This window comes from Solea senegalensis, linkage group LG21 (genome assembly GCF_019176455.1).
Source record: "Solea senegalensis isolate Sse05_10M linkage group LG21, IFAPA_SoseM_1, whole genome shotgun sequence".
NCBI lineage: Eukaryota > Metazoa > Chordata > Actinopteri > Pleuronectiformes > Soleidae > Solea > Solea senegalensis.
Window position 1 is genome coordinate 14,993,544 of NC_058040.1, and position 26,275 is coordinate 15,019,818.

At 39.6% G+C, this 26,275-nt stretch overlaps 3 protein-coding genes across 7 annotated transcripts; 2 read left to right on the forward strand and 1 right to left on the reverse strand.

Annotated features, from left to right (window-relative positions):
• The first annotated feature begins 20 nt into the window (after positions 1-20).
• Positions 21-1,974, forward strand: mrps18c (mitochondrial ribosomal protein S18C). Its single transcript, XM_044053595.1, has 6 exons — positions 21-141; positions 317-363; positions 458-541; positions 675-732; positions 1,681-1,740; positions 1,848-1,974. The coding sequence occupies exons 1-6, from the start codon at positions 81-83 to the stop codon at positions 1,922-1,924; spliced, it is 387 nt and encodes a 128-aa protein (XP_043909530.1). The 5' UTR covers positions 21-80; the 3' UTR covers positions 1,925-1,974.
• Positions 1,975-3,017: 1,043 nt separating this feature from the next.
• Positions 3,018-6,879, reverse strand: abraxas1 (abraxas 1, BRCA1 A complex subunit). The gene is made up of 9 exons (XM_044053593.1): positions 6,732-6,879; positions 5,850-5,940; positions 5,261-5,297; positions 5,101-5,167; positions 4,834-5,030; positions 4,563-4,682; positions 3,960-4,044; positions 3,587-3,698; positions 3,018-3,488 (listed from the first exon to the last, which is right to left on the reverse strand). The coding sequence occupies exons 1-9, from the start codon at positions 6,810-6,812 to the stop codon at positions 3,211-3,213; spliced, it is 1,068 nt and encodes a 355-aa protein (XP_043909528.1). The 5' UTR covers positions 6,813-6,879; the 3' UTR covers positions 3,018-3,210.
• A 15-nt stretch (positions 6,880-6,894) lies between these two features.
• Positions 6,895-13,383, forward strand: gpat3 (glycerol-3-phosphate acyltransferase 3). 5 transcript variants are annotated; one of them, XM_044053590.1, is made up of 14 exons: positions 6,895-7,036; positions 7,118-7,197; positions 7,816-8,006; positions 8,087-8,153; positions 9,261-9,555; positions 9,648-9,722; positions 9,807-9,896; positions 10,470-10,563; positions 10,639-10,754; positions 10,842-10,897; positions 10,972-11,057; positions 11,740-11,868; positions 11,968-12,047; positions 12,705-13,383. In XM_044053590.1, exons 3-14 carry the CDS (start codon positions 7,863-7,865, stop codon positions 12,811-12,813), a joined length of 1,341 nt encoding a protein of 446 aa, XP_043909525.1. In that variant the 5' UTR covers positions 6,895-7,036; positions 7,118-7,197; positions 7,816-7,862; the 3' UTR covers positions 12,814-13,383. The 5 variants fall into 5 exon arrangements, with proteins under 5 accessions (XP_043909525.1, XP_043909523.1, XP_043909527.1 ...); XM_044053588.1 differs by lacking the exon at positions 7,118-7,197; XM_044053592.1 differs by lacking the exon at positions 7,118-7,197 and having other exon boundaries at positions 7,820-8,006.
• Positions 13,384-26,275: the final 12,892 nt, after the last annotated feature.

A 26,275-nucleotide genomic window follows, 5' to 3' on the forward strand; every position in this document is an offset into this window, starting at 1 on the left:
CGTATTTTTTTAGAACGAACAAAGTCAGAGACGGACGTTCTCAAGTGTCGGACCGCTTCCTGTCCTGTGTCAGGTCAAAAATGTTTTCTCTGCGGATGTCGCAGCGGTTAAAATCTATTTTATTCCAACAGGGAATGAAAGGTAAGACTAAATAAACACACCAGAATCTGTGTTACTGCGTCACACAATAATCCGTCGTTTCCTTGTTTAAATACATATTGACATTCACTCGTGACATCAGCTGGTAATGCTAACTTTAGCCAGCATGTGAAAATGCAGAAAATGTCACGAAGAAAAAACATTTGTTTTGTTGTAGGTTCTAGAAGTTTTACGTCGACCGTCTTCCAACGCAAAGATGACGTGGTGGGTAAAATAACTACAGTAACCTGCCTTTTTAATGTCAGTTATTAATGAGTTATTTAAATCATGTGATGTCGTTTGTCTCGTCGTGTTAAAGCTCGTTAAGATGGACAACCCGTTCAAAGAGCCACCGAAGGGATGTGCCCTCTGTAACGTGGAGGTAGACTTTAAAAATACACAGGTGAGTGTGTGATGGACACCTGAACACGTGTGTCTCAGATCACAGTTATAAAGTGACCTCACTTCAGGTCTGTGTGATCACTGTTGATGTTCTCACTGTTCATCACTTCCTGTCTCACCTGTTCTCGTCACAGCTGCTGTCCCAGTTCGTCTCACCTCACACTGGCAGGATTTACAGCCGACACATCACAGGTGAGCAGAGCTGTGTTTTTATCTGCATGAAGTCATGGATTGTATTTAAACCGGACATAGTCTTTATGTTTGCAAAACATTCACACTTGGTCCTACTGGACGATACTAGCTCTCGGGCCACACTGCCATCACTTTGTATATCGTCTATTTCCCTCTAAATTTGGACACAATTTACAAAATTGACACCATGTTCTAGTGGAGAAGACATAAAACAAGTGATTAAAACCATTAATTCCTCAGGGAAATCGTTTACTGATGTTATAAATTAAATAAAGTTAGAGGCTAATTTTCCTGTGGACCTCTATAATAATAATTTAAGTTGTGAGAATATCACAAGGGCCTCACAACAGACTAGTGGCTACTAGAGCTGTAACCTTGTAGCAAGAGGTCACAGGTTAGGATTGATAGTGAGAGATACGAATAAGGACAAGGGATGAGAAGAAATAAAGACAGAATATGATGGATGCTTTCTAACTCTAAGAAGAGGGCAGATATGCAACATCATGGACCTCAGAAGAAGAATCGTAAACTGCTCGGCCTCCGACTCGAGCTGTGCTAAAGCTTGAGGTTTAAAGCGACAACAAACTGAGCCGTGGCAGGGTTTCTGTATCTGACCCTAATAGTTACCATCAGGTGGTCTCTTGTGTTTGCCAACTGCAGGGATGAGCAGACCGGTAATTGAAGTGAATGCATAGATAAACTGTAAGATAAAAAGGAATAGGGAATGTGACAGAACCTGGCTCAAAACAGGCTGATACACAGGAACAGTGTAGCTTAATTAAATCATCAAATGGGCAACAGCTTACGGAGCAATACATTAAATAAAGAAATAAGCATGAAGGAGCAGTTTGCATTGCAGCTCCCTCTGTCCTTTGTTGCTGTTACCACAATAAGGGTATAAAGTACACGAAATGGCTCTGGTACCATCTCTACTGTGTTGTTTTTCAGGCCTGTGTGGAATAAAACAGAAACAAGTGTCCAAAGCCATAAAGAAAGCTCAGTCGATGGGTAAATATGTTTCTGCTGCTGGAAAAAAAAAGTTTTTTCACTAAAATGGACATTTGATTTGTAACATGAGACACATTTAACTCTGACCATGTCATTTCCTCCTCCAGGTTTCATGTCCGTGACTCACAAACACCCACAGTTCATGAGGGACCCGACTATCTTCAACGTCAAACACCTGAGTTAATGTGTGTGTATTTAATGTGTAATCATGTGTAGTAAAGTTCTTACGTGTAATGTTGTGCCAGGCTTCACTTCCTGTTTACACACCGAGCAGAAATAGAAACATTAAAACTGATGCGTCTCTGAAGAGTATCTGAGGAGACTGGATATTTAAACAAAACTCTGGTTACATCAACATCCTGGCCTTGCTGGAGCTCACCGCAGCCTTAGACACCGTTTCCCACTCCATTCTGCTGAAGCACCTTTCCACTCACCTTGGACTCAACGGTACTGCCCTGTCCTGGTTTCACTCCTACCTCTCTGACAGGAAAGAGTTCATCTCCATTCATGGTTCATGCTCCCACCCCGCCCCAGTCAACCACGGTGTTCCACAAGGTTCTGTCCTCGGACCTCTCCTCTTCTCCATATACATGCTCCTGCTCTGACATTGTTATTCGCCACTTCACTTCCACTGCTATGCTGATGATACTCAACTCTACCTCAGCACATCTCCGTCCACTCAGCTCCCTCCACAACCACTAATCAACTTTTTACAGGAAATTAAAATATCTCCCGACTCCGGCCATCGCTCACTGATTCTGTCGCTGAAACCATTATCCATTCCTTCATTACATCACGCCTGGACTACTGTAATGCCGTCCTGTTTGGGATCCTGAAGAAAACCCTGGATAGTCTCCAACATGTCCAGAACTCTACTGCAGACCAAACCATGGCAACACATCACCCCCACACTGAAACAACTGCACTGCCTCCCTGTTTAGTTCCGGGTCACCTTCAAGCTTCTCCTCCTTTGCTACAAGTCTCTCTATTCACTTGCTCCACAATATCTCTCCGACCTCCATGTGCACCATCCCTCCCGGAACCTGCAGTCTACTGACCTAGGTCTCCTCTCCATTCCCTGGACCTGCAGGCAAAGCTTTGGTAACAGGGCTTTCAGTGTCACTGCTCCAACCCTCTGGAACTCACTCCCTCTGGCTGTTCGCCGGGCACCAACTCTGGAGTCATTTAGTCGTTTTTTCTGGTTTTCTTCTCTGTTATCAACTGTACAGCGACCTTGGGTTTCGTGAAAGGCGCTTTATAAATCTAAGTCATTAAAAGAAAAAAAAATTTATTTCTTAAAAGTGGTTGACCGGTTTTCAAAATAACATTAACTGGTTTGTAAAAGTTTGTATCTGAACAGTTTTCGACCTGAAGGTTTGATGACATCATGTCTTCGTAGACTTGACAAGTGAAAATAGAGTCTGTGTTATTACAGTGTTACTCCCGTGTGTCAGCAAACGCATCGTCGTGTCACGACTCGGTGTTCCACCGTTTCCTCTTCCTCCTCGCCAACGTTTGCCTCAGCTGACAGTTCGTCGTTGCCGTGCTCGAGTTTGGCACGTCAGACTTGGTCTGCGCCGCCATGGAAACGTGTCCGTTGCTCCCAGAGCTGCAGCAGCCGTCCGGAATGGGAAATGCATCAAGGGTTACAGTTTGAGTGTGAAACAGTGGCGAGCAGGAGAAGAGCGCTTTAACGGCGTCGCACAACAGGACGTTGTTTTTCTCTTCTGAGGGAACGGCGACAGTTTCTGGAACAAAACACACAAAATCAATAATGAATCAATACCAAACCGATTAGAAACACCAGTGAGATAAGATGTATGTCACATCTGCAGGCCACACCCACCCTTTCCAGCTTTGCCTCGCTTCTTTTCTTCAATTATTTTCCTTAGAGCCGAAACTTCAGCCTGCAGTGTTTCCACCTGACGCTCGGTCTCTTCCACGTCTGCACACGCTTTCTGTCCAACACACACACACAGGACTGTGCATTAAGACAGTCTAACAAAGCATTATCCCTAATCTTAACCATAATTCAAATCTTAGTCCTTAACAGAAAAAGGTCCTAAAGAGGTAACAACTACAGTGGCAAATTCCATCACAATAATCACATTATTCATTGACCTCAAACTGAAATTTTCTGCAACAGCCGCAGCAAGAAGTTTTAAACGTGATCATTAAAAACTGCCAGTTGTGGTGACAGTGTTCACTCCTCCACTCACCTGAAGCTCCGTCTGCAGTGACTCATTCATCTTGTTCATTTCGTTGACTTCTTTCAGGAGCCCGTTAGTCGAGAAGAACCTTGACCTGGAAGCGACAGAATGACAGGATTGGTCTCTTTGCAGTGGGCAAAAAAATAATCACAGGTGTAAATGATCAAATTCAGGGTTCAAACAAGTTTACTAAGGTCAAATTTAAACAACCTTTCAACCACAGTCAAGTTTTCATGCTCTTCAGTACTTCACCTTGTGTGGTGAAGTTGTGAATTCAGACATTCAAACTCAAAATGATTATTTCTCTCTTACAATAGTAATAGTGATGGTATCACATTTTTAAAATAGTCATGGTCACACATTAAGCAAAGGTCCAGGTCGACTATTTCTAGCATTTTCAAGCATTTGATCGAAAATTCAAGCACCTTGAACACCACATTAAAATCCGGACACTTTCAAGGATTTCAAACAACCACATGAATCCTGCAAATTAACAGTGGCTGAGTTCCTCTTAGCTTCCCAAGTTTCAGAGTGCATGCTGGTTCACTGTCACACAGTCCAGTGATGGGTGACAACAGTTAAAACATGTCAAAATGGTTGCATCCACCATACCCGTGTTTCTTCATGGCGAGGTTATAGCCTGTGGCCGAAAAGGGAGCCGACGTTTTCCAGTACGCCAGCTGATCCAGTAAACCCAGGTTAGTGACGAGCACAGGGACGCGCAGGAAGTGACTTCAACAGAGAACAGACAACGACAAGACAAAGTTAAAACACAATCATCAACATGTGGTTCAAACACGGAAAAAAATCAGGAACGTATTAGCCTTGAATATACAGTACAAAAAACTAAAGTACATCTGTATCAGAGTAGCAAGGTCATCACCTGCTGAGGGAGATGAAGGCGGCGTACTCCATCCTGTGGGTGGAGCCTATTGATGTCACCTGAGTGGATGTGAGCAGCACAAACACCAGATGAGGGTTGGACAGAGACGTCCTCAGCTTCTCATGGACAATCTTTTCTCTGAAGGTCATCTGCTGCTCCGTGTTCCTCCTCTGTCTGTACCAGCCAATCACACTCTGCTGCAAGTGTGGAACATTATGTCATCATCATCATCGTCGAACCATACAAGGAAGGTTTATGTTTTTTTACCTGCTTGTCATCTGCGAGGATTTTCTTTACTGCCTCCATGTCCACGTCTCCTACACTGTTGTAAAGGCTTCACAGACACAAATACGTCAAATTACTCTATTATTTTATTTTACTATTATTTTTTTTCTTTTTAAACTCTGCATAAAAAAAGACAACTTACTGGTTTGGTTCATGGAATGCAACATATTTCTGAACATCTGTGGAAGAAAAAGTATTATTATTATTGTTATTATTACTATTAATAAAAGGACAGAAGACAAAAATCAGGTTCTTCATTGACATAAGTTGAGTCCTCGTCCACACCAAAGTCCATAGAGAAAATCAGCCGTTTTACATCACAGCAGATAGGAGTTTTTGATCCACTACCGCTTTCCTCATAAGTGTCTGTTATTTTGTCATTTCTGTGTTCGAAAGCCTTTGTTCAGATTAACTTTTGTGACACAAACTTAAAAAACAAGGCAGCAGCAGACCCCTCTGCTCCTGTGTCCCTGACTGCTAAAAATGCTGATTTTCTCTATGGACTTTGGACTGAGTAAGTTGTTTACAAAGTGACACAAACATCAGATTTCTGTCGGGAATTACTGCCTAAGAAATCTTAACCTCAAGAACATAAGTATCATCTTTGAGTCTCATAATAGAAGTACACGTGTAAGTCACTTATACTTGTAATTTCTGCTCAGGGAATGTAGTGCAGTAAAAAAGTTATTATGCAGCCTAAACTTGACGTCATGTGACTGAGACAAACTCACTGTAAACCTCCTCAATGTGAATGTGATCAGCCTGAGAGTCACTGATGGTGATCTGCTCGTCGACCCTGCTCTGTCCAAGGACCAGACCCTCCTGCAGCAGGACAAGAGGACACAGTCATTGTCATTCACTCACATCTTTACTTAGAATTACGTTTTTTAAATTTAATATTTGGGGGATTTTAAAGTTTATATTATACTCTCATTACTTCATGATTAATTCAGGTGTTCATTGTCAACAAAGTCTGATCTATGCCACTATACAATCATTCATTTTGTCTGTGTTAATATTTTAATACATCATTAATAAACAAAAATAAAAGTATTTCACTTCAGTTTTTTGTCATGTAGTCATAAATACAGATTGTACTTAAACGCACCACTGTATTGCTAACTGCTGTGTTTTCCAGTTTTACCTCAACTCTGATGTTTGGAGAACTTGGCGCCTCATCTTAAACACGATACTTATACAAATTTTTATCGTAAAATGTTCAAATGTACATTTGCCGAATTAATCAGCAGACACAGACTACCTTAAATATGGGTTCAATCGTCAATCAAATCGTATCGACTGTAACTTTAAATGTGAGTATTTTAGAATGTAGTCTGGTGCACGAGAGCGATTGTTTACGTTTTGCTGAGCTAAAAAGTTGCGGAAACGCCGTTGTGTTGTCTTTTATCTACACCGAGAACACGAGCATTTCTTGACATCATAATATAAAACCTTTACAACAAAATTTCACTCTGTAATTGAAGTTAATTAAACTTAATTGACGCTGGGACGCGTATGTCCTCTTTGCTAGTTTGGCTAACAGTTAAAGCTAACCCCACAGGACGCGCTACTAAAAACAGACTTTTTAAAACAGTAACAAAAATGTCACTTACCACGTCAGTGTTGCTGTTAACATGCTGGAACATGAGAGAAGCTAAAACAATCCCGGACATTTGAACAGACGGCTCCGCCATGCTGCTTCCTCACAACAAACATCATTGTTCCAAATGTCACCGCTGCGCCACATAACCGCACGGGAAATCTGCGTTTCTCCTGCGCGACGCGTCAGCAGGAGGCAGCGATAGGGGCGTGTCTTAAAGAGCTAATTGACAGTCCGTGAAGGGGGGCGTGTCTTCAGTGAGACAGGTCATCAGACTGAGCAGGACGTTCACACTGAAGGAACCGTTATTCACCGCAGGTATTTAAATTTAACTCAATGTTTATGTCGAGTTAAGTTCAGTTTAACTTTAACTTTTTAACTTAGAGTAGTTTAATTTAGATGTAAAGAGCCCAGTGACACTGGTCATCAGATTGCTGGTCAGGAAAAAGGACTGCTCACACGACGAGAATCCGCTCCAGGTATTTAACGTAACACTAGTTTGGTTTTAGTGAACTTACTGTAGATTTCAGTGAGTTCCTCAGCCTTAGTTTAAGTCAGGTTTAGTTTTGGGTAACTTCAGTCTAGATCAGTTTAAAGAAAATATGTGCAATTTCAAGTGGTTTAGTTTAACTTAGGTTTAGGTTAGTTTAATTTTAATTCTGTCAATGATTAAATTTGGTTTAGTTCAGGTGTAAGTTTAATTAAACTAAACTAAGTTTAGTTTTGTATCGTTAAAGTTTGATTTACTTTTACTTTATATTAATGTCAAGTTTATATTATTCACAGTTCCAATTTAAGTTTAAATTATATTTATTTCAGTGATAGATAAAGTTTGGATTTAGTCCAAATGTATCTTAATGGTAGTTTACATAAAACGTTTAAGTTTGGTTCCACTTTAGTTCAGTTTGGTATATTTAGTACTACAGTCAAATTTAATTCTCTAGTATTTGTACATTTACCTGTGTACTTTTACTTAAAGCACAAATACAATGTAATACAATATGATATTTGTAATTTACGGTAGGGTTTCATCTGTTGAACTCATGCACAGACATGATTATGTTGTAAAATAATCGTATCACTCCTGATACGATTAGTTAGTCCTGCAGATGATGGCGTGACCTCTCGGTGACCTCTCAGTGAGATGGAGGACGTGTGGAGTGTGGCGGTGAGTGTTTTCCAGGTGTGGATGTTCGTGGTGGTGTTCCTCATCATGCTGCCTGCCATGTTCGGTCTCTCTCTGGGCGTCACCAGTGTCTACATCCAGGTCCTGGTCAAAATCCTCAAGGTAACACAGGTCATTAATGACATTACATGTGCAGCAGGGTCAGAGGTTAAGTTCATGACAACAGTGTAACTGTTTCCTAGTGGGCGACAGTGCGAATCCAGAGAGGACGCGAGGAGCAGCCCAGTGTTCCTGTTCCTCTGCCCAATGGTGAGTCAATGTCAGATGACCTCTGACCTTTGATTAGAGAATATCGAATGTTAAAATCAGTAAAGATTCCTATAAGAAGTGTGTGTGGTCAGTACATCATGAGAACTCAACTGCACACAGATCATGTGATGCTGATCCTTGTGTGTGTGTGTGTGTGTGTGTGTGTGTGTGATGCTGGTGTGCTCGGCAGCGTGGAACAGCACATGTTTGTCTCAGGATGATGATGCAACAGCAGATTACACAAGTTTAGTTTCAGCAGCGACTGGTGGAGTTTTGTTGAGAAACACTGGAGCCACTCTCTCACCTCATTATATATATCTGTCATATGTGTTTATTCTTATCTACGGTTGTTTATTATTGTGGCAGATTTAACCCTTTACACCCCGTACACTTCACCGTATTAACATTCAGCTTCTTATGTTTTTTGAGTTGTGCTTGTATTACATACTAACACTTACTTAGTCAGTGAGTGCACTCTGTTCACCCCCCTGAATTGAAACGCAGCCAAGGACATTCTGGCAAAAGTTCCTGGAAAACATGGACAACAGATTTTAACCACTCAACAAAAGACATAAAATAAAATACACATATGTTAACATATACATATGTTAGGAATATGTTAGACAAACCTTTTCAACAGGACCTTTGTAAACCGCTCACGCCTTCACACCAGACTCCATAGAGAAAATCAGTGATTTTACATCCTGGCACAGAGGAGTTGTTGGTCCACTGTTCTCTGCCATCAGCAGGTTCACATGTGTTATTTTGTGACTTCAGTGTTTGAAATCCTTTAGTCAGATTCACCTCAGTGACACAAATGTAGCAAATGAGGCAGCAGTAGACAGCAGCTGCTGTGTCCTCATGGGCTAAAAACGCTGATTTTTGCAATGGGCTTTGGTGTGGGAGAGAAGTGTTTACAAACTGTGTGTTTATGTCCAATAAATCAGAATACAGTGAGAGGTCTTGTCTTTTGAGGATCTCACATCACATACATTGTTGTCCTCAGGCTTATGAATGATGTTACCGTGACAACACACCTTAATCACATGGTCCACCACCTGTCTTCCGACCTACCTGCAGTGTAGTTTTCTGTTGTGTGTCGTTCAGGCATCATTGAGCGAGTGGGCGGCTCCATGGAGGAGGAAATGACGCTGACGCAGCGCCACTCTGGGTCCGACATCGCGGGGGCGGAGTTCTCCCTGAGCGACGCCCTCTACTTCTATAAGAAGGGCTTGGAGAGCATCGCGGACGACCAGGTGACTCAGCGCTTCTCCTCTGAGGAGCTCGCCTCCTGGAACCTCCTCACACGCACCAACCAGAACTTCCACTACATCAGCCTCCGGCTCACCGTCATCTGGGGCCTCGGCGTCTTCGTGCGATATGGCATCCTCTTCCCTTTCAGGTCAGTGAGTGACACACACACACACACACCGTCACAGGACGTAGGTCGTGATGATGTAATAACGTAAACATGAGCATTTCCTGTTCCTGCAGGATCACGCTCGCCATCATCGGCCTCTCGTGGCTCATCATCGGAACGACTCTGATTGGATATTTACCTGAGAGCAGGTGTGATGATGCTGTGTTTATAAACCACATGTATGTACTGTATGTACTGTATGTATACGTGTATGTTTGCTCTGTGTGTGTCAGTGTGAAGTCGTGGCTCAGTGAACTCATCCACCTGACCTGCTACAGAATCTGTGCCAGAGGTTTGTCAGCCACCATCAACTACCACCACAGGTGATGACATCACCACCTCACTAAAACTACTTCCTGCACTTCCTGTCAAAACAACTTACAGCAGTTTTGGGGATTTTTAAGTAAATTATTTGGCAAATTGTGATTCAGTAGTTGATCTTATGTTGACTTTCGTCCTCCTTTTCTTTGGTTTTATGTTCGTTGGCAGCCACAACTGCAATAATGTATACTATATCCGTGGTTCTCAAACTATGGTACATGTACCATCAGTGGTACGCAAGCTTCCTCTGGCTGAAAATCAGAAACACTGTTCTACTGTAGATATGGGTATGTGATCACTCAGGAAGTTTGACCAGAGTTAATTAAAATTAAATCATACTAATTAAAAAAAGAAAATCCATCTTAATCTAATCTTAAAACGGATGATGAGAGAGCAAATTAACTAATTGGTACTAAAATCTGCCTCCTGTGAAAAGTGTGTAGCTGACTTTGCTCTGCCTGTAAGATTAAAAGTAAACAACTATCAGCTGATATGTGACAATCTTAGTTCTATTAGTATTAGTTCTTGTATTGGAGTATTTGTGGTGTTTGTACTTCATGTGTTTTCATCTGCAGAGAAAACAAACCTCAGAAAGGCGGGATCTGTGTGGCCAATCACACCACGCCCATCGACATTGTGATTTTGGCCAACGACGGCTGTTATGCAATGGTGAGTAACGCGAGGCGTGGTGTTTGGGCGTATAGGTGACGCACCGTGACGTTTCCGCGCCGCTGTTGTCCTCAGGTGGGCCAGATTCACGGCGGCCTGATGGGCGTCATGCAGAAGTCGATGGTGAGGTCGTGTCCTCACGTTTGGTTCGAGCGGTCGGAGATGAAGGACCGTCACGCCGTGACCAGCAGGTGAGACGCAGACCTCGCCGTCACAGCTCTGACACAAAGGTTGTTAAGTCTCTTCACCGTGACGACAGGCGCGTTCTGTCCCCGCAGGCTCCGAGATCACGTCGCAGCCAAGACCAAACTTCCCATCCTGATATTTCCTGAAGGTCAGTGATATTTCCTCTGGTCATGTGAGCGGCTGATCCGTGATGACGTCATCACGCGTCTGTGTTTCAAACAGGAACCTGCATCAACAACACGTCCGTCATGATGTTCAAGAAAGGAAGCTTCGAGATCGGGGGCACCATCCACCCCGTCACTATCAAGGTTAAAGGTCACGACACGCATCACATGGAGGGAGGGAATGAAGGGAGCGAGGAAGAAGAGGGAAAGACAGTGATGAGGGAAGGAATGAATTAGGAGGGTAGGAAAGAAGCAGATCGGAAAGGAAGAATGGAGGGAGCAAGGAATAGAAGAGGGAAAGAGTGAGGAGGGAAGGAAGGAAAGCAGAGAGGAAAGGAAAGAAGGAAAAGAGGATTGGAGGGAGCAGGGAATAGAAGAGGGAAAGAGTGAGGAGGGAAGGAAGGAATTAGGAGGGTAGGAAAGAAGGCAGAGTAGAAAGGAAGAATGGAGAGAGTTAGTAATAGAAGAGGGAAAGACAGCGAGGAGGGAAGGAAGGAAGGCAGAGTAGAAAGGAAGAATGGAGGGAAGAAGGAAATAGCGGAGGGAGATAGGAAGGAGGGAAGAGAGGAGAAAGGAACAAATGGACAGAGCAAGGAAACAAGAGCGAAAGACAGTAAGGCAGAGAGTAAAGAAGAAAGGAAGTGAGAAAAAGGGGGAGGTAGAAAGGAGGAAGGGATGAATAGAGGAAAGAGAGCAGGTAGAGAGGAAAGAGGGAAGGGTTTGAAAGAGGAGGAAAGGGAGGGAACAAGGTAGGAAATATGTCTGTATGGTGTTTGACCTACGACTCCGCCCCCTCTGTTCTGACTCCTCCTCCTCTGTGTCTCAGTATGACCCTCGTTTTGGCGACGCATTCTGGAACAGTGGGAAATACAACATGGTGAGTTACCTGCTGCGAATGATGACGAGCTGGGCCATCGTCGTCAACGTGTGGTACCTCCCCCCGATGACCATACAGGTGAGGCCACGCCCACAAACACATGGAATGAATCTGTGTAAATATGACAACATGAATAACTTATGTTATGTGATGTGTGTTTCTATGGCGATGGCGCAGGACGGCGAGGATGCAGCACAGTTTGCCAACAGAGTGAAATCTGCCATCGCTCAACAGGGAGGATTACTGGACCTGGACTGGTGAGTAATCTGATTACTCAATCTGATTACAGTGGTGGAAAGAAACTAAACTTTGTTTATGACTGACAATTAAAACTAAAATATTATTTAAAAAATGTATAATTCAATTGAAACATGATACTGGAGATACCAGAGAAAGATTTCAGGTACTTGTAGCTGCAGGATCTCCCCACACCAAAGTCCAGAGGGAAAACCATTGTTTTAAGTTCACAGTAACACAGGAGCTGCTCGTCCACTGCTGCCTCGTGTGGTCACTTTGTGTCACTGAGGTAAATCTGAATGAAGGATTTCAAACTGAGAAATCACAAAATAGCACATTTGAACTGAGTGATGGAGGCAGCAGTGGATTAACAACTCCTGTGTGCTATGAGAGTGAGTGCTTTACAAAGTGATAAAAACTTAAGTTTCCAGGCAGAAATCGCTGTGTAACACTGAGATACAGGTGTTACTACATACATATGTATATTTATAAAAGATATATAGACTTAAGCAGATGTAGATTTTATTCAGTGAGTCTTTTATTAAGTGGATATAGACTGTTTATTCCTGGTTTCTTCAATTTACTGAGAGCTTTCATTTGCAAACTTTACTGTTTCTTACCTGCTTTGTTCTTGCTGATGGTTGCCGTGGTGATTATTGTCCTCCTTGTTGTCTCAGGGATGGAGGACTGAAGAGAGGGAAGGTGAAGGACTCACTGAAGGAGGAGCAGCAGAAGAAATACAGCAGCTTCATCACTGGACACAATAACAGAGACACTGAGGACTGAGACAAACCTTTTTTTGGTCTTCAGCTCAGAGAGCCTGCACGCAGTTGTGTGTTTTCACCAGCAGGTGGCAGCGTCTGACAGCGGTTCACTCTGTGAACTCTGTGAAAATCAAAATGATGGATGATTGAAGCGCTTCAGACGAACCTCATGAAAACATCCCAACACAACCGTCAGTCATCATCAAGACAACAACTCAGGAGAGACAAGAAGAGAAGGAAAGTAGTTGAGAAAAAAGGAGGAAAAGTTAAATAAGAACATTAAAACAAGTTCAAAAACAATATAGCAAAAAACATATAAAACAAATCAAACTGGTCTGGTGTCGTTTTCTGTCTCAATGTTTTTCTAGGAGGCTTGGGGACAAAATCAAAGAGATGCGACATGATGAATTACATTATAATATTTACATCTAAACGTTTCACAGTGGACAAATGAAATACTGTGTTCTGTTCAAATTTAAAGCAACAATCAAAAATGAGAAATTGCTGCTTAAGTCTTATTTAATTAATAAATAAATGTATTTTTCCCCGCTGCATATAATAAATATGCACCACGTGTGTGTTTATATATGAACATGTGTTGATTTGTCTTGGTGTTTTTGTTATTATTTATTTGTGTAAAACCTGATCCTCTGTGTTTTAATTTCACTTTATTTTGTTAAACGCTGTTTTATTTTGATCTGAATGTGACTGAACATCTGAATTATGTTGTAATTTAAGGTTTAAAGATTAAAGAAGTCACATGATCAGCAAACTTTTTACAAACCAAACACAAATAAAATGATTCATTCATTTATCCACTCTCTTCTTAAGATAATGCAATATTTAAAATTGTGTTCAGTAATAATAATTACATTAGTAATATCATTTGTTTTGACCAGGTAAAAATCTATTGAGATTATAATCTCGTAGCCACAAGAGGGCAGTATAACAATGTTACAACAGACAAATCACAGCTGTCACACAATATAAAAGAAATAAACACAATGTTGAGATAATACACAATAAAATGTCAAGGTTGGTTAAAAACAAGAAAAACAATTATCAGAGAACAGGACTAATTTATCTTCTCTACATTTTTCTCCAGCATCTTAGTTTTATTATTTATTCTAACATAATACAATAAATAAATAATAAAGGTAAACCACAGGTTCCATTATTACAGATTTGATGTATTTTAGAAGAAGTACTTCTACTTCTAATAACAATAACAATAATAATAATAATAATGATATAAGTAATAATAAAACTAAGACCTCTGCTGCATCTGGAGAAAAATAAAATAAAGAGTTCTTTAAAAACTCATCAACAACCAAATCTGTCAAACGCGACGCAGCAAGAAAACAATGAAGCAGCTTCATAAAGAATAAATCCATCAATCTCTGCATTCATCACAGCAGAGATGAATTCATGTGGAGCCATAGTTTGATCCTCATCACTGACCCTTTCATGTTATATATTATATCATAGACACTAAACTGTTCAGTTAATTCTGCTTTTCCTTCCTTGAACGTCTGAATATAAACTATAATAATCAAACCAGTTATTGGAACATGTTTTTGTGCATTAATTGATCCTTAAACTTCATGAAAATCTGAAAACAAGGTCAAATAATTTGCCTCTTTGCTGTGAGTCATTCATGACGTGTCTGTACTTGTGTTATGTAATGAACTGTATTCATGTCTGTTTTTTGTGTGACATTATAAATGTGAAATGCATTAGAATATAGTCAAATATTAACTTTAACTTATTCTCTTTTCTTTTAGTTTCAAGTGAAGTTTTGTTTTCTTTCTTCTCTTTAAATCTGCAGCTTCATATTAAACTGAATCTGATGTTTTAGTGTCAAAAGTTAATACTTTAATGCTTTTTACCCTATTTTCTAATCTAGTAACTGTAATTCTTCTTTTCTAATCCCATGGACATGTGTTGGAAATAAGCATTTTTGCTTTTAAACACTCAGAGTACTTTACAAGCTGTACAAAACAATAAAAGTCAAAAGCCAAATCTACTCAGATCTGTCCAGGTTTTATGACTTAATGACATAAAAACTAAATAACTAAATCAAAATTAAATACAATTATAAATACAAAAGAAAACAGACTAAAGAATAATAGAAAGAGACAAAAAACAAAAAGTTGGATAGAAACTAATTTCACTCATTCAAATTATTAGTAATCCAATTGTAGCTTTAAAAGAACTCCTTTCATAAGAATATGTTAATAGATATTTATTTATCAGACAGGACAGTATTTAAAAGTAAATGATACATTTTACAAATCCAGTGTATCTCTCATGTTTACATCAAATAAAGACATAGACGTTTATGATGTAACAATGTTATAGAGTTAAAGACAATCTTATGATTGTGACTGTTGATGTCAAAATGTCTGGTTGATATTGCTGCTCACTACAGGCCTCGAACATCTAAGGATGTAGATTATGGCTCAAAAAAGTAGGGACTATTAGATTAAATGGTACATTTGTGTTGTGTCAGTGTTTGTTTTACTTTAGAAGAAACTAGAAAAAAAAACTCTACAGTAATGAATCAATTAGTAATCGATAATTAAAAGACTGTGCAGGTTAAATGGTAACTCATGGTTCGTCAGAGCAGGTGAACAGAGCAGGGATTATCTCGTCTGATATTAAATTATCTTTATTAGCTTTATATTATTAAATTGAACAGACAAGTTTGATAAGATAAAATAATCTCACTGATGTGTCACATGTCACCTGTTGGAGGTCAGAGCCAGGGTCACATGACTCACACATCATCTTTAGTTTTAAAGACTCTGCAGTGACGTCCATTCATTTGGACTTAAACAGTTCCTCAGAAATGAGGTTCTGCCTCATTAGGAACAGGTTGTGGTCTGCATGAGGACTTCTGGTCCTGACAAGGTCAGTGTTTATGACAGAAAAATGTCCCAAAGAGGTAACAATAAGATGATTACTCGTCGATTCTTTGGATAATAGATGATTCTGTTCCTGTGAATTCCGCTTCTTAAAGGTGCAATGTGGAAATAAATAGTGACACCTAGTGGTGAGACTGCACATTGTAACAGAGAACTCCTCTCTGCTCAACTCTGTCTGGGATCTACGGTGGCCTTCACGTACCAAAAATTATTCTTTCATTCTTCTTCATTTGCAAAGTAACCTCCCACTTCAAAACATGGGCTGTCAGTTCGGATTGCTATAGAAACACAGTGGCACAAGATGGCGTCCTCCGTACTGCAAAGACCCTTCTCTGAAATGACAGAAAACTACAAAACAAAATATGATTAAACACTTAAATATATAAACAAACTCCAGTAGCAAAAGCCTCCAGTAAAGTTACGCACTGGCCCTTTAAATGATTCACCACAGGTAAGTTAGTGATTAAAGACTGACACGTTTTCATCAGGTCTCACATGTGAACGGTCACACATCGATTAATGGCAGAAATAATTGACACATGAACGAGTGGATGAGACCGTGTGTGTGTGTTCTTGTATTGGCCGTCTGCGAGGACCAACAAATGGTATAAACCATCGTAGTGAGGACATTTTGGCAAAGTGAGGACATTTTGTCTGGTCTTTACTTCTTTAAAGGGCTTTTTGTGGGTTGAGACCTGATTTTAAAGTTAGGCACTTAGTTGCGATGGTTATAGTAAGGGTAAGGGGCTAAAGGGATGCATTATGTCTATAAGGGTCCTCACTATGACTGAAGCACAAACGTGTGTGTGTGTGTGTGTGTGTGCAGTGATTGTGGCTTACAGCTGCAGCTCACGCCTTTAATACCACTCGTGCGGCTGAACAGAAATGTTTGTTCTGCACTAACAGGATTGTGAATTATTAATCGGATTCTATAACCCGATTGTTGAGGTGGGATTCTTGGCGAGCGCCACTGCGCCACCGTTTACCGTGATGTATGTGTCTGCACGTCTTTAGCTCCACTTTAATGTGATTCAGATAGATTTCGGAGGGACATCATAAAAGGCCTGGCAGTGACCTCCATACGACCACATACGCTGCCTCCATTTCCCCGTGATGTGTACAAACGCAGGTGGACTCAGTAAATATGAATACATTTACAAAGTGAATGGCGGTGAATGGAGTCACAGACGACATCATAGTAAATGACGCTGTGCTGGGAAGCGAGCGCCGCGACCACTCACGGCCCTAAATGACTGAGGCTCCGCCATTAGCTGCGGCGTAATGTCTCTAAATACATTGTTGTGTGTCCCTCTGTGATGTATGTGAAGCTGACCAGGATCAATACGCATCTCAGTACCCAGCATGCACCTCTTCCTCTGCTTGTGCTGCTTCTTTGTCTGATGTGAGTGGAATCATCTGAATCACTTTATTCTCCTGTGGTCACTCGTTTCATCCGACTGTCACTGAAACACAAGAGAAATATTACAAACACGATGTCAACGCGACAACAAGACAACGGAAATGTGAAAACTACAACGTCGCAAAACTACAACACAAACATGAGTGTAAATGCAACAAAACTAAAACATAACATGAGTATATACGTCACAAATGTATAGCATAAAGAAGAGTATGTATGTCACAAAACTACAGTTAGTGAGTATATACGTCACAAAACTACAACGTTAATATGAGTATGTACGTCACAAAATTACATTACTACGAGTATATAGGTCACAAAACTACAACGTAAACATGAGAATACACGTCACAAAACTACAACATAAACATGATTATATACATCACAAAACTACAAAGTAACATGAGTATATACGTCACAAAACTACAACATTAATATGAGAGTATATATGTCACAAAAATACAACGTTAATATATATATATGTCACAAAACTACGTTAATATGAGTATAAATGTCACAAAACTACAACGTAAACATGAGTATATACGTCACAAAACTACAATGTTAATATGAGTATGTATGTCACAAAATTACATTACTATGAGTATATGTCACAAAATTACAACGTAAACATGATTATATACATCACAAAACTACAAAGTAACATGAGTTTATACGTCATTAACTACAACGTTAATGTGAGAGTATATGTCACAAAAATACAACGTTAATTTATACGTCACAAAACTATGTTAATTAGAGAGTATATACGTCACAAAACTACAACGTAAACATGAGAATATACATCACAAAACCACAATGTAACGATGAGTATAAATGTCACAGAACTACAACGTAAACATGAGTGTATATTTCACAAAAATACATTGATATGAGAGTTTATATGTCAAAAAACTATGCTAACAGTTTATGTATTGTAGTTTATGTAGTTGTGTTGCTTGTTTAGTTTATGTAGGTCATGTAGTTTGTTACGCATATTGTATTGTGTAGTTTGTCTAGTTTAAATATGTAGTTTAATGTGTTGTTTATGTACATTATGTATTTTATGCACGTTATCGTACTTAAGCAAAGCTAATTGTGTCGTTTATTGTTTACTTCATAAAACCTATTGTTCAGTTTATCATGTAGCTCATGTAGTTTATATATATATATATATATAAATATACATATGACTGTATTTCATTTTGTAGTTTGTTATGGCAAATATGTAGTTCATGAAGTTTATGTAGAGTAATGTGTAGTTTATTATGTCGTTCATTATGTAATTAATGAAATTAAAGACATTTTTGAGGAACTGTGTCTTCTGTGTGTACCAGTGATACAGTTATGTACATATATACAGTAAGTACAGTATGAATGGATATGTCAGTCCACCATTAGGGGGAAACCTGACACCAGGTCTTTTCCTGAACGCGTCTCATTAGCATACGCTAATGAAAGCAGCTATAATTGGTCAGAATTGATTTTTTTCCCCCCTCCGCTGTGATTGAGTCTGAAGTTCTTCATAAGGAGAACTGATTGATCTGTGGTTAAATTCCAGTTTATTTAGTTTAGAAAATAATTATGTGCTGCTGTGATTGAACGAGTAGAACAGAGAAGAGTCACTGACCTCCCCGTTTTTTTGTTTTGTTTAGTTTTTTCCCTCCTCTGGTTGATATGAGAGGAATCATATTTATTGTGTTTTACTGAGTGGAGGTGAAACCCATGAAAAATGTCCTGTGTGCAGGTACATGAAGGTGCGAGGCCCCGCGCCTCACAGGCTATTTCTGCTTTTATTGACAGAGCGGCTGGATCCCAGCCTGATGGCGGTGGCGGTGGCTGGTGGCCCCGCTGCTCTTGACATCCTCCTGTAGCCTTGATTGCTTTTGTTTCCAGGTCACCTCCTATCTATTGCTGCAACTTTTCCAATTTCTCACAGCTTGTTGTATAAAGGCAGAAGGCGGCGGCGGCGGAGACGAACATAAACCTCCACAGAGACACGAAACAAAAGAAACACACTGAAAGCTTCTCACTGACAACCTCATCAAATGAATGATCCAATCAATGTCTCGGTTCATTAATATGAAATTATCACTGCACGCGGTTAATTTGATTAAACTATTGCTGACGTGTTTAAGTGTCCATTAATGGTGTCACTAAACTCATTTGTTACTAATGTCTTTACAAGACATAGAGATCCAACAATAGCCGGAATAAAACCATTTACTGTCTTAAAATGCTTAACAATACTGAAGAAAAAAATTGTATTTACTGGCAGATATTTTATATTTATGTTACAAAAAATGACTTGCTAAAATTATGAGTTACAACTCAAAGAATAATTTTGTTTCAGACATGGAGACAAAATAATAAAGATTAGAGGAGAAGCTAAGTACGCTAAAGCTACATACTGTATGTACATATGTATGCGAATCTAACATTAGCAACTCAACTCGTCAAGTACATGTTTTTGTAAACTTGTCATGCTGGAATTTTACTGGCTACGTTAACTAAAGTAAATGAAAATGTTAGCAACCTAACTTGTCACAGTAATTATTCTTTCTTTTCTTTTTTTTCACTTATCAAGCTAGTATTTTACAGGCTAATAGCTAAGCAGGATATATATGCTTAACAAGTTAAGTTGCAATATATGTATCTTACCTATTAGCCTTTAAAATACTAGCATGACATGTAAAAAAAATAGCTTGATAAGTTAAGTTGCTAACATTAGCTAAATATCTACCTTAGTAAACTTAGCTAATAAATGATAAGGAGTAAGTTTTACTGGTCGCATTACAAACTAACTAACAAAGCTAACAAAAATAGAGGTGAATAATGGTGTTTATGTGATGTTAGCAATACATTACAAGCTTAACAGGCTATGGCAGCTAAAGTAGCTAGGTCAGGATAATTAACATTATCACAAGATTTAAGAGTTGTTAGTGGATGACTTACTAAGTTAGGTCAGGGACAGTCGGTGATCGAGGTAAATGAACTCTGGTTTACATATTGTTGATGTCTGTCCATTTTAAATGTTTTCTTTCATTTCTAAAAAAGTTAATTCAGCTCTTTTGTTCTTTTAGGGATTATGTTTTTTAACATAACAACTTTTTTTCATAATTAACAACTGGAAACAACTATGAAGATTGATTTCTAGGTTTTTTATTGATTTATTGATTTATTTTTAACACTGCCATGTGTCAAAATCAGCCCACGGTTACAGATGATCAAACGGGTATGAAGCTAGCGGCTGGCGCGGCTCCAGCGAAACAGCCTCTGTTCTAAATGATGTCACCATCTGTGAGATTACAACAGTTGGAGAATGAAGACGAGGATCTCTATCAATCTCATATTCTTCGTCTGTCGTCCTGCAGCTGCAGTTTATACAAACTTTCTCTCTGTGCTATTATTATCCATCATTAAATTACATTTCAATCTACTCTGTGCAAGTGAAATATAAACGATGTTCTGTTCTTTATCTCTGCGTCTATGGCTGTTCCACCATTTTACTTCTGTATTTATTACTTCTGGACCAGGAGATAAAATGGTTTTAAAACACATTCAAAACATCTAAATGTTAATAAAAGACTAAAGTAATCAGATTACTGTAAGATTTTGCAGACTGATCAGGTTTCACAACTTAGGTAGGTTAATGAAAAACCTGCCAGCAATGACTCATGGGAGGAGTAGTTTTCAGTGCTGTTTTTTTTTTTTTAAAGGTTTATTACACAAAAAAGTTTTATGTGTTCCAGCTGCTTCAGAAGGCTTAGTCTGAACTGATAAAGATATCACACTGGAATACTGTGTTCCATTTTCCACAGAACTTCACAAGTCAAGTTATTTGGTATTTGGGGGTTAATGTTAGCATTATTTCAAGGTTATGTACTAGAAATTTTGACAGGTGGAGGTTGACAACTTGGACTACAACTACAGGGGGCGCTCCAATTAAAATTTCCTACACTCAAGAGAGAAATTATTACCCATACGTACAAATAAAATGCACTAAAAATGTAATTAATGCTGCCACTTCCGGCCACATTTTGTGATTACGCCGTTCCAAAAAAATAACATATAAGTCTAAAATTACGTAATGACTGAAGAAAACGTAACTTTACTAGCCTCAATCACACAAGAACATGGGAAACACCAAGGTTTTAATCGTACAATTGTTCGTTTTGAAATGTTGTGCTTCAAGAAAGATGGAAAAGAAAGATACATAAACTAAATTTAATGCTAAACAAAACTAAAACTACACTGAATTCCATTGAAGTATTGCAATACGTTATTTACAGTTCATAATTTGATGATTTGTATTGAATGTTAAAGGTCATTAACACGTGTGTGTGTGTGTGTGTGTGTGTGTGTGATCAGCGAACACAGCGTGTCCTCAGTATTTAGTTTGCTCGATTCTTAAACTGTGACACAACTCGCCGCAGAAAACACTTTCAAAGAAAATTACGCTGCCTGATTTTATTCCAACTTCATATTTGGCAACTCCATGTTGACTGTCATCCATCATGGCTGCCGTGTGTGATCACCGTCTCCAGGGAGACGAGGTTCATCTCTCCCTCTTCCACCAACCAGAGCAAAAAGCAGCGCTGGCAGCCGAGCCCACGTCTCCAATTTCACTCTGAGCAGCTCTGGAAAGGAGAAGAAAAAAGAAAAAAAAAACACCCCAGCATCAGTTCAGTGGAGCGTCGCGCTGTAGCGGCGACTTCTCTGCAGAATGAATACTTTTTAATTTCTGAGCCTGGGATGGCCCCGGGCCCCAGGACAATGTTGATGGATGATGTTTTAATGCTGCTGAATGTTATTTTTACTGAACAGGGAAAACTATAAATTTTTACTTCATTGGCAATGATTGTGCCCTATGCATAAAAGCGCTGCGGCGGCTGAGCGTTGCCCATGAATAATCGCCGCTCGCAGCAGATGTTACTTTGCAGAAACCAATTCCTCGGATAAGATTTGCAGAAGATTAATTGTCTACAGCTGTTTCATGGCCCGCTGCGATCTTAATACATTTATGATAAGTTTAAAAGCTCAGCAGAGGCGGCGGCAGCGCCTCCCGAGTGAGAAAGAGACGCTTTATTCTTACATCTGGATTCATATCCTCTGTCAGATTCATCATTAGCCTTTATGCTCGACGACTGAGGGGCCGGTCGTCATTACCACACGACATGCAACAGTGTCTCCCTGCTCGTCCTTTATCCTCTCCCGCTCATATTTCCATCTCTGCTCTTCCTGAGTGACTGAATTATTCAGATTTGTGCAAATGACTTGTTTTCATTTTTCTCTGCTGGAAGTGGAAATTGAAAGTGACCCAGCGTGACCTCCGTCTATTACTCAAGCTAAATTGCAGTGAATGTGCAGTCTGGATCATTTTAACCATGCAGGGCTTTGTTAAGCGGCGAGCTGTGACCTCACCCTCGCACACCGCATCTGTACCAGTGTGGAAGAATCGCCGTGTTACGACCTGCACTCCACGCCTTTTATAAAGCGCCATTTAAATATTCGCGGCAGAACAAAAGCAATCATGTTCACAGAGCGGTGCGGGGTCAGGGGCCGGCGCCCGGCAGGGCCCGGGTTTAAGGCCACTTTCTGAGGAACCATGGGGTGTTTAAAAGTTCCTGACACAGACATGAATGCTGGGAGCATTTAGTCGTCGTCCTCCTCCTCCTCCTCCTCCTCCTCCTCGCTCTTTGTGAGCTCAGCTCATTTAACGCCGCAGAGCTTCTCTCAGGATCGACCACATCTATTATTTATCACGAGAATCGTCTCAGTGATTGAAAACTGCAGCCGCTGCCGAGATCTGACACGATGAAAAATTAATAACTCTCAAACACTTATCGCCTCTTTATATATAAGATTATACTGGATAAATAAAACACTTAGTGGCTCTTTATGTACAATTACCCCCGATAAACACGTTTCACCTCTTAATACATCATTATATAAGAAACATATACTATGTCCTTAAACCACTTTAAACATTTTTTACTGAAGATTACTAAAAACATATTTATATACAATTAAACTAATATTATTACCCTTTATTCCAATTATATGGACAATTACAGAAATAAATAAAGCAGTTGTTACAAGTTTATATGCAATTATTATGTCTTTAACAATTTATTTGTCTTTTTTTCCCTTTGGCTCCTCCCGTTCTAGGGGGCGCTATAGCAGATGATTTATAGTTGATAGATTTTTATGCCTTCCATTTATCCAGACTTGGGACCAGAACAAGGAGGACACTGGACGTAGAACCCCTGATTCAAAGCGGCAACCCTCCGCTTACAAGCCCAATTATTAGGGGCAGGAATCTCAGGAGACAAAGCGATATGATATTATCATGATATCTGAGTATTTTCCCAAATCATACATTGCGATATACTCACACAACAGCTCTAGTGAGCGTGAGCACTTGGCACCATCTAGTGGACTGAAAAAGCAATTTTATTTTTTATGCTAATGACCAAAATGTTTAATGTTTATTTGTAACATTAGTTAAAAATTCTATGCCGAAAAAACATACTTGGTGTCTCAAACGCGATATAATATATAAAATATCGCAATATTTTACTCGTTCCACCCCACACCTCTATTAGTCACCTTGCTCAGGGACACTCCAGCCCTGAGCAAGGGATTTGAACCAGCAACCAAATGACGTTTTTTTACCAATTAACATGTTTTTTAAATATAATAATAATGATGAACAATAATTACATCTTAAAGTACAATCATCACAACTTAATTCCGTGGTTACGAACAATTGCACGATTAAAAAAAAAATGTTATGACATCTTTACGTAGAACCATGAAGATCAAAAATGTGTTATTTCTATTTTTGTATGCTTGTACCTGTAAATAAACAGGTTATTACATAATCAATTAACCACTTATTGTCTTTACAAATGATCACAGGGATCATTACGACTTATCACGTAGTTACGTACAATTGAACAATTCAAGAAAAGTGATTATATCTTCACGTACGACCAACTATTTATGTACGATCACCCAGGTAACGTTTGTAAAATATAGAGCTTGTATTGTGTAAAATCTGTTATTACGTCTTTATGAACCATTATTGTCTATATATATAATCCTATGTATAACCAAATTAACTACAATTCTAAAATATAATTAAACAGAAAAATTAAAAATGAATTCCCTCTTTACACTTTTATAACTAAAGAAATACTTTAGTATTTCCTGTTGTTGTTGTTTACACGTGACACGTTTAAATCACTTGTTAATTGGACAATGAAGCTAAAGTCCGACAACATCTGCTCAGTGTCAAACATCTGTTACACACACACACAGGAAGTGGCCATAAATAACGGTGATGAGCTCGGCCTTTACCTTCGCTCAGACACTGAACATGACATAAACGCTCTGTAATAAAACAAAAGCTTCACTTCATGAATTTGCATGATTTATCTGAAGGTATGGAGCGAGTTCAGCCTCATAAATATGCAGCAACATCAGAGCATCCTCTCATTTATTTCCCCGCGTGATGGCGGCTCTTAATTTCTAATTGGTTTCTCTCTGAGCTCATTAACAAATTTGTGTTAATGAAGTGAGCGCGGTGCGTTTATGTCTTTATACTGGGTTTAAAGTGGAGAGCTGCAGTCACTGTGTGTGTGTGTGTGTGTGTGTGGAAGTGTGAAAGAGGGGGTAAAACGATGCGTTTAATGTCTGGGAAATGAGAGTCCTCTCACGTCCTCCTCACACACCTTCTCAGCTTTGTGCAAACAGATACCTGTCACATATGAAGAATAGCAGCACTCCCGACAAATGCCTCATTCTCTGCAGATTATTTACTTTTAATGGGCGGGGCGGAGACGAGGGAAGGCACTAAATATGTGCTCGCACAAGGTGTGATGTATGGGGTCATCGTAGCAGCGGTGGCACACCCCCCCTCCCCCCAGTGGCTCGCTGGAGATAAATCTGAGCCATGCTACAGTAACTGTGACGGTGGATACTTCAAGTGCCGCAGGAATTTACAGGCCTGGACATCAGGAGACATCAGGGGACAACAGGAGTCCAGAAACTCCAACATATCATGATTTCATGTACATGTGAAAGTCGACTAAATGAATAAACGGTGAAAAGAAAAATCGGTGCAAATGTTTAACAGGTGCAATCTACCTGTGACCTGATGGTGGCGCCAGATTGAACGTGTGAAGTGTTTACCACATGAAAAATGAATTCCCCGACCAAGAAGTTCTTATGGAAAGTAATCACATGATTGGATTTTGACCAATGAGGGAGAATATGACATAATTATATGATCTGTTTGTCCACACTAAAACACAACCCTATAACTTTCCAAATCAACCTTACCTTCTATTTATCCACACAAATACACCCCCTAACAGTTTTTTAAAATAAACTCCCAGTTTGAAGTTCTGTTTGTCCACACTAAAAGGCAACCCCGCAGGTTTCAAAAGAAAAGTCTGTTCTTCACTAACAACCAACACAGAAGTTTTCAAAACAAGTCTCAGTTTTAGCTCGCCCACACAAAAACACAACATTGCAGCTTTCAAAGTAAAGGTTTCTATTTCTGTGCATCAATCCACGCTAAAACACAACTCTGCAGTTTTCAAAAATGTATTTCTGAGGTTTCTGTTTGTCCACACTAAAACACAAATGAGCAGTTTATAAAAATAAAAGTGATATTTTACGTCTGTCCACACTTAATAACCCTGTGCTTTTCCAAATTAAGACCCTCAAGTTATGTTAATTCTGTTTGTCCACACTAAAACATATAGCTATGTATTCAAAACTTTCTGTTTTACATTCTGAAACTTTTTTCACACAAAAAGGTTTTCAAAATAGAGGTCACAATTAGGTCCATCCACACAAAAGAACCCTGCAGTTTTCAAAATAAGTCCCAGGTTATGTTCATTCTATTCTATGCTTTTTCAGCATGACCCCAAAGTTTTCAAAATAAAAGTCTCAGTTTCTCACTGACCACACTAAACCACCACATTGTCCACACTGAAACAAAACCTTGAAGTTGTCAAAGTAAAAGTCTCTCACTTTCTCAGAGTCCATGCTGAAACAAAACCTCAGTTCTCAAACTCACCAACAGTGACTGAGTGGAGTGTGGACACTGAAAGGACACAGTT

Bases quoted from the DNA above. Each gene is read 5' to 3' on its own strand.
- mrps18c (XM_044053595.1), top strand. From the start codon at position 81: ATGTTTTCTCTGCGGATGTCGCAGCGGTTAAAATCTATTTTATTCCAA. The intron at 364-457 runs GTGGGTAAAATA...GTCGTGTTAAAG, and splicing joins TCCAACGCAAAGATGACGTG to CTCGTTAAGATGGACAACCC. The intron at 733-1,680 runs GTGAGCAGAGCT...GTTGTTTTTCAG, and splicing joins TTACAGCCGACACATCACAG to GCCTGTGTGGAATAAAACAG.
- abraxas1 (XM_044053593.1), bottom strand. From the start codon at position 6,812: ATGGCGGAGCCGTCTGTTCAAATGTCCGGGATTGTTTTAGCTTCTCTC. The intron at 5,941-6,731 runs GTAAGTGACATT...GTCCTGCTGCAG, and splicing joins TTAACAGCAACACTGACGTG to GAGGGTCTGGTCCTTGGACA. The intron at 4,683-4,833 runs GTGATGACCTTG...TCTCTGTTGAAG, and splicing joins GCCTTCATCTCCCTCAGCAG to TCACTTCCTGCGCGTCCCTG.
- gpat3 (XM_044053590.1), top strand. From the start codon at position 7,863: ATGGAGGACGTGTGGAGTGTGGCGGTGAGTGTTTTCCAGGTGTGGATG. The intron at 10,564-10,638 runs GTGAGTAACGCG...TGTTGTCCTCAG, and splicing joins ACGACGGCTGTTATGCAATG to GTGGGCCAGATTCACGGCGG. The intron at 12,048-12,704 runs GTGAGTAATCTG...TTGTTGTCTCAG, and splicing joins GGATTACTGGACCTGGACTG to GGATGGAGGACTGAAGAGAG.